Genomic DNA, 7,858 nt, shown 5'->3' with positions numbered 1-7,858 from the left:
TGTTTGCTCTTCCTGGGCAGTTTTTTGAAGGAGGGACTATTCCGGCAACCAAAGCCTACACGTCAATATGCCTTGCTGCGGATTCTTTTGGGTGGACGATGATGAATGTTGGCTTGACCAGCTGCCCTTCGGATGATCTTTCTTGGCAACCAGGGATTTCGATGCTAAATCTACGTGCTGGAAGCTATTTTGATTTTTGGCATTCTGAGTCCTGTTAGCTGTTAGCTTTGCTCTTTTGATTACTGTATTTTGTCTTTTCCTCTGCTGAATGTTCTCTCTCAGCTAGAGGTTTTTACTGCTTCTTTTATTTAGTTGTATTCATTCTCCTTTTATTAATTGAAACTGGCTTAGGCCCCAAAATTACCCAAAAAAAACAAAGAAAACCATATTGCTATCAATCAGTTGATAAGTGAGAACTGAGGGAATAAACTTAATCCAACTTCTTCGACGTTTATATGAAAAAAAACTGGTTTTTTCTGATTTTATGTATTGTCAAGTCAGAGAGGCAATTTACCTTTTTTCTGTGCTTGTTTTGGCACCATCTTACTTGACATGACAGTTTTTTTTTTTTTTTTTGCAGCAGCTACACAAATGAAAAAGCCAGGCAATTATTTGTCTTACATTTCCTTTTTTCTGCTTCAGTCTCTTTATTCTCTTATTTTCGCTGCACTGAGCACTATATTTTCTCCCACAGTTTGCGGTGGAGCTTAAATCATCTGAGGTCATAACTCCTAAAAAACAACAATTTAACCATCTCGATTTGATCTCTTCTGTATAGAATTTACAGAGGTCCAATTTTGAAGAAACTGCATTGTGTTGTCATGTTAAGAGTCATGAAGACTGCTCATCATCTTTTCTCTGAACACTTCAGTCAGACATGAATACAGAGCTGTAAGAGATTCTTCTCATCTCTCTTATCTTTTTGAGGATCTTTTAACGATCTAACTTATCAAATGTTTTTTTTTTTTTTTTTTTAAAGAGTAAATTGAGGAAGAAGGTCATTCATTCATGAGAGGAATCAGCCTTAATTTTCAAGGAGAAAAATTTATAAGTAAAAGTGTATATATTTCACAGATATGTCCGAGGTCCAAGGGGACAGCGTCCTCTGACGAGGTTTGACCTATCCGGCTAGGTCGAGGGGTCAAGGAGCAGTGCCCTTGCAATGATTTCCAGAGTCAGCGCCCCCAAAACAAATTTTGATTGTAAGAATATTTTTGGATTCTCTTTACTATATCTCTTTGTATTTGGTTTATCGTTCCCTAACAATAACACGTATACACAATGTGTTTAATTATGCTATAGGCAACTGTCTAAAGACCATAGTGCCTAATTATAAATGTGATAACAAATTATAACTAAACACAATATAAAATATATCTCTGATATAGGAGAGCTGCAACAAAAACGCCAATGCTCAAAAAGACACCGAATAAAAAGATTGCATAAAGAAAAATTCTAAAGATTAAATTCAAAAAATGGTCTCAGAAATGGCCAAAAAGTGCCCAAATAGCATGAAATCATCGAGAGAATTCTCCATTATTCATTGCTCTCCAAATGTAATAAACAACACAAGAAAACAGAGATAAGGCTATTCATTCTACTTGTTTCAGATGAAATGTTGTAAAGTTTGCAGTAAGTTCGATATTATGAGAAAGCTGGAAACAGGCTGCAGAATATTGCATGGAACCAATAAATGAGTAGTGGTTTTGTTCTAAGAACAAAAATATTTTTAATGGAGATTACAATATAAAAATAAAGAACTTTGATGTACATTGTTGAATATCTCCTATGCATGTAATGATATCTCTTAATACCAACTTCTTCCACGTTTATATGAAAAATACTGGTTTTTTCTGATTTTATGTATTGTCAAGTCAAAGAGGCAATTTACCTTTTTTCTGTGCTTGTTTTGGCACCATCTTACTTGACATGACAGACTTTTTTTTTTTTTTGCAGCAGCTACACAAATGAAAAAGCCAGGCAATTATTTCTCTTACATTTCCTTTTTTCTGCTTCAGCCTCTTTATTCTCTTCTTCCGCTGCACTGAGCACAATATTTTCTCCCATAGTTTGCGGTGGAGCTTAAATCATCTGAGGTCATAACTCCTAAAAAACAACAATTTAACCATCTCGATTTGATCTCTTCTGTACGAACTTTTATTACGTCCGGTATAAGCACGTCGTCCGATTGGAGGCAAAATCCAGTCAAAAAACTCGATATTTGTTTGGTACAACTAGGTATTATTTGATATTAACGAGAAATATTATTCTTTGAAGACCAATACCGAGTTATACTGAGCTGTACCGATAAATACCGAGTTGTACCGAGTTTTTCTAGGAAAAACTCGGTACAAATTTTGTATAACTCGGTATTTCTCGGTTTAGCTAGGTATAACTCGGTATTGGGTCTTCAAATGATGGTATTCCTCGTTATTTTGATTGGAGTCCGAATGACGTCTAGGCTCTGCCCATAATAATTGCTCCTATTTCATCTTGAATGCATATAAATGTTTTAATATAAGATTTTAAAGAAAACTTTCTACTTTAATTATTGGCCATAAATTCTTTTACTTGCTAACTACAATGGCATTATTTTGAGTGGGGCTCATCTGTAATTTCTCCGATGTCAGCTTCTCTTAATAACGAGTTGGACGATAAATTATTCTATGCGATCACCGGATGCTATCCAGAGGCAAATCACGACGCGCCACATCACTTTTTTGTTGTGCATCGATAATGTGTACCACTGTGTTCTGGATGGCATGACTCATCCTGATTCACCTCCGGACAATCCGATGACGGCACAAAATAATTTCCCCAATCGGACAGAGCCCTCAACAACTTTGATTAGACCTCTTCCATGTTTCTTTTGTCATGGTGCTCCATTGCTCCAATCACTTTTTTGACTATCTATATCACCACTACTAAAATCATTATTACAGGTTCATTTTCAAAAACTTCTCGGCTCTAAAAGACCAATTTTAACGCCTCATTGTTTCTTCCTGGAACGTGTTTGCTGAAGGGAAGCCCCTTTATGTCTTACATAAAAAGCTTAGGCAAAAGCTACTTCCTCGAAGATAGACAAAGAGCTAGATTTTATTTGGCTGACAAAGGGCGAAGAGATTTGGAAAACCTCAATAATAAGATCAAAGACGAGAAAAACATCGACCATAACAATGAATTAATGTCAATCATGCAAATTGGATGTGAATCCTTTAGCTAACAGCTTTCAGAACAATAAAGTTTCCCCTATTGAGCTTTCCTCTAACTTGATTTTGATTTCAAAAAGTAATCATCAGCCGAACAATGCATGTATACATAAATATCTTCATAGGTGTTTTAGCAAGTAATTATCGGGTTGTAATGGACACACTTGCCCTCAAAGAAGAATTCCCTTGGAACACTCGCCAGAGTCAACCTAGGAGGTTGCTCTATTCGAGACAAATCAATGATCATTGATCAACCAAGTAGATCGTCACTCACTGCTACCTCAGTCGTTAGCTCTCGAGCTATCATCCTCTCATCTAAGATCAGCTATAAGAGGGCTCTTACCTAGGGCTCCCTACTTGCTCTATAAATGTTGACCATAATATATACTCTCAGCTATCTCAATTCACTCACCCGTTCTCTCATAGTGATCCAAAACTCAACACAAGTTGTCCGCAACTCCCATACAACCTCACACTACAAAGTTCGTCCAACTCCGTGTCAGCTCACAAACTCCCCATTTATCATGGAGCTCGTCTTCTAACTCACTCGCCCAATACATACTCGACACTACCTCTATCGCCAAGAGGAGAATCCTTCATCCCAACTCTACCTCCAATCAAGAGATAACACGTATATAAAATGTAGTATAATGTTGTATCTTATATGTATAATATATGTAACGTTGTATTTTTACTATATTTTTTATAGCGACCATGGCGACATTGTTAGAGGACCTCAAAAAAATATAAAACAAAAAGATATTTTTGACTAAGAGAAAATTTTATACTTATTTGAGATCTTCAATTCTCCTCCACTCCCTCTGTGCATTCTCTATTCTCACACACATATTTCTCAACTCTACAGGTGAGCCACCTAATAATATGGAATATCATCTACAGAAAAATTTGAATTAACAAAATACATAATCACAATGATGTTGCTTAAGGGAAATATATTGACTTTGAAGTCATTATTTTCATATGGCTGATAGAGGAATTTCTGTTCTCATCATGCAGGCGGGTGGGAGGAGCTTTAAATGCTTATTTTCCTTCTGCTAAACAGCATGGAAAGCTGAAGCACTTTCAGCTAAAAGCTTTTGCGCAAGAACTTTCTGTGATATCAAAAAAAAAAAAGACCCCCACTCAAAGCATTGCTTCAAAAAGCTAATGGTGATCTCAGAAATCAGCATGAAGTTTAGGTTTAAGGAAAAAAGGCCAGGATTTGATTTAAGAAGTATTTCGTAAATCCGCTGCGATCTAAATCTTGAGTGTTAACATTCAGGATAAATCATATTTAATCTCGTATGACTGTTTGGCTATAGAACGGATTTAATGAGCAAACTCTTCCTCTCTCAGGCCAACGGATTTCATAAATCCAGCAAAAAACAGGATTTCGAAAATCTGAGATTTAGCATGAAAATACAGAATTTTCTGTATGCAGCGGCTTTCATTTGCCGTGAGATTTGGTTTTACATTTTAGGCGGTTTGTTGGAATTCGCTTAAATCCGTCTCAAATCCGTCCTAAATCCTGTTACCAAACAGCCCCTAAGGGGCTTATTTTCAAATAAAAAAATATGATTGTCTTACAAATTTAATTCATTTCATCTACACAGAAAAGATCCAAATAAGGAGAATTATGTTTGGAAAGGAAGACAGCTTTGCCCAACTTCAAAAAACAAACATGAACAAGGAAAAAAAAAAAGGGGGAAACACCCTGCAGTGAGCCTTTTGTAAAGCGAACAACAAAGCGTGCAGAGGGTAAACTAAGAAAACAAAACCGAAAAAGAAAAAAACGCAGGCGAAATGTATAAAGAAAACGCAAATCAAACCAGAAAATTTACAATTTGATTCACTACAGCCTTCCTCTTCCCCCAAATCTCAGCTACGCCGTTCACATCCTCCATGTGTAAGCAATCGGACTGCGCACTTTGTGCTGTTTGTTGCTCCAAGTCAGCCATCCAAACGCCGTCGTTCCAGTTCGCGGCGGCGGCGGCTTAGCGCTAGCTCCTCTCATGGAAACAAACGTGACGCTATACTTGAGCTTCTGTCCCACCTGTTTGAAGAAAAGCCTTGACGGCTTCACACTCACGCCTACGGTGGCCGGACCACCGACGCTCACTTCATAAACCAATCCCGCGGCTCCTACATTCGTCAGCTCTCGGCCGTACCTTACCACCTTAGTATTACCTGAAAAGATGACAGAGAAGGAAGGGTAATTGAGATCGCCGGGACTTTTCAGCCGACGTGAGCAGCTAAAATTGCTTCTCTTAGCGATCGCCTGAATGTGAGGAAGGGTGTAGTTCAGGGAGCACAAAAACGCAATGTAGTCATCAGTCGTGATATCGTAGACCAAACCAGGTTCGAGTGCTTTCTGAGGATCGACATGGCCGGCGCCGTAGGCCAAAGACGTCGCAGCCAATCCACCGGCGGCATCGCGGACGTGATTTCCAGTGTTATCGCGGGAATAAGCGGTGGTCATCAGCGCAGACTTGATCGCAGCAGGGCTCCAGTCCTGGTGAGCAGCCTTGAGCAGCGCTGCTAAGCCGCTAATGTGAGGGCAGGACATGGATGTCCCCGACATTATGTTGAACTGCGTTCTCCGGGCATCTTTTGGCATGCCGGTCGGCCCGACGGAGCCCGACCAGCCCGCGAGTATGTTAACCCCGGGCCCTATCAAGTCGGGTTTTAGAATTTCCGGCGTCACGGGGTTTGGGCCTCGGGAGCTGAAAGCTGCCACTACAGGCGAGGGACGGACTCCAACGACCGTGCCGCCGAAGCGGAGAACTGCTTTTGGTTTCTGATGGGAGATTATGTATTTCCGTATTTTATCGCCAGCGATCTTGCCCACGGCTACTGCCGGTAGGAGGTGGCTGTCGGCGACAAGCTCCTCTCCATTCGCCGCTGTGTTGGCAAGAATCATACCGACGCCGCCGGAGTCTCGAATGACGGCGCCCTTCTCCACCCGCGCGCTAACACCGCGATCGCAGAGTACTACTCTGCCTTTTATGTTCGCCGGGTCCAGCGTGCCAGATAGACACATTCGACTGGCGTTGTTCCGGTTATCGTAGAAGAGGGGAACGAGAGTTTCCTCCATGCCTTCACCGCTGTAGAGAGACACACCAGCAAAACGGTCGCCGGAGTCAAGGGTGACGTAAGCCGGGAAATCTCGATCGATTGTGCCAGCGCCGACTGTGGCTATCCATGGGGCAGAGTTGGTGATGCTTCCCCACCCCGGGCCGCTGTTTCCTGCGGAGCAAGCGACAAAGATACCACGCTCGGCGGCTGCGAAGGCGCCAACCGCGATAGTGTCGCGGAAGAATGGCGCAGTACCGCCGCCAAGGGAGAGAGAGAGGACGTCTACGCCGTCGGAGATCGCACGATCGATACCAGCAAGGATGTCGGAACCAAAGCAACCCGAGGCCCAGCAGACCTTGTAAGCAGCGATGCGGCAGGCGGTACACATGCCTCGGGCGGTGCCAGAGGCGTAGCCGAGAAGACTGGCATTGGCGGCAGGGCCGCCAGCGGCGGTGGAGGCGGTATGGGTTCCGTGACCATCGCGATCGCGTGGAGAGTCATATTCCTGTGGAGGCTTACCCGGAGCGCCAGAGCCAGCAAGAAAACCGCGAGAGAAAGCGCGGGCGCCGATGAGTTTACGATTGCAGAGAGAAGGGGCGAAGTCGACGCCGGCTTCACAGTGGCCGCGCCATCTGGAGGGGATGGGAGGAAGCGAGGCGTCATCAAAGGAAGGGGATTCGGGCCAGACGCCGGTGTCAAGGACGCCGATGATGACGGAGCCAGAAGCAGCATCGGCGGAACGGAAAGGGGATGAAGGGGAAGAGGGAGAAAGTCCGAGGAAGAAAGGGGTTCGAGTGGTGTGGAGACGAATCAAGGGGTCGGGGTGAAGGTGTAGGACGGCAGGGGAGCGGCGAAGGATGCGGAGGTGCCGGGGGAGTAGGGAGGCGGCAGCGAAGGCGTGAAGTGCGTTGGAGTAGGAGTAGATCAGGTGCCGTGCTGGGTCAATCGAGAGTGAAGCGAGGTGGGATGAGTACCAGTGAGCATATGTTGGGTGAACGGACGGTTTGTAATCCGGATTCATGTATACTATATAGGTCTTGTTACCAGAGACCAAATGTGTAAACCAGAGGAAGAAGACGATGGAGATGAGGACAAGTGGCATACCAGCGCTTCGGCTTCTCTTCGATGCTGCAGCCATGGCCGAGAGAGAGAGAGGAAGCCGACAGCGTTCAAATAGAAGGAGATGAAGAGAGATAAACAGAAGGGTGGATATAGTGGGTCGCACTGAGATAGTGAGATTTTTATGCGAAACGATGTTGAAGTGGCCGTAGATAATGAAAGGAATCCAGAAGCGAACGGTAATTACACCAACAAAAAGGATAAATTTTTAAAGTTATTTACATAAATGGCATAATAGAATATAACTGCATTTCACATGGTGCGATTGTAAATTTGGCAGAAAAAACGGTGGACACTTTTATTTATTCGCGCCGAGAACAGTGGCAGGTATGGTTCGTAGGAAATTTTAGTGCGGGAGACCGCTCTGCTTAATTCTATGCGAAAGGCCTGATCCACCGTTACCTATTGAAAAGGAGATATCCCGTATGGGCCTGTACGTTCGGAGATTGGACTAC

General features: G+C 43.1%; 1 protein-coding gene across 1 annotated transcript; it reads right to left on the bottom strand.

The window, feature by feature from the left end:
* Nucleotides 1–4,994: 4,994 nt before the first annotated feature.
* LOC110113640 (subtilisin-like protease SBT1.8) lies at nt 4,995–7,469 on the bottom strand. Its single transcript, XM_020846298.2, has one exon. It carries the CDS (start codon nt 7,420–7,422, stop codon nt 5,101–5,103), a length of 2,322 nt encoding a protein of 773 aa, XP_020701957.1. The 5' UTR covers nt 7,423–7,469; the 3' UTR covers nt 4,995–5,100.
* Nucleotides 7,470–7,858: the final 389 nt, after the last annotated feature.

Source organism: Dendrobium catenatum, unplaced genomic scaffold (assembly GCF_001605985.2).
Source record: "Dendrobium catenatum unplaced genomic scaffold, ASM160598v2 fragScaff_scaffold_847, whole genome shotgun sequence".
Taxonomy (NCBI): domain Eukaryota; kingdom Viridiplantae; phylum Streptophyta; class Magnoliopsida; order Asparagales; family Orchidaceae; genus Dendrobium; species Dendrobium catenatum.
The sequence above is the reverse complement of the archived record's forward strand: the minus strand, read 5'-3'. Positions and strand labels throughout refer to the sequence as shown.

Bases quoted from the DNA above. Each gene is read 5' to 3' on its own strand.
- LOC110113640 (XM_020846298.2), bottom strand. From the start codon at position 7,422: ATGGCTGCAGCATCGAAGAGAAGCCGAAGCGCTGGTATGCCACTTGTC.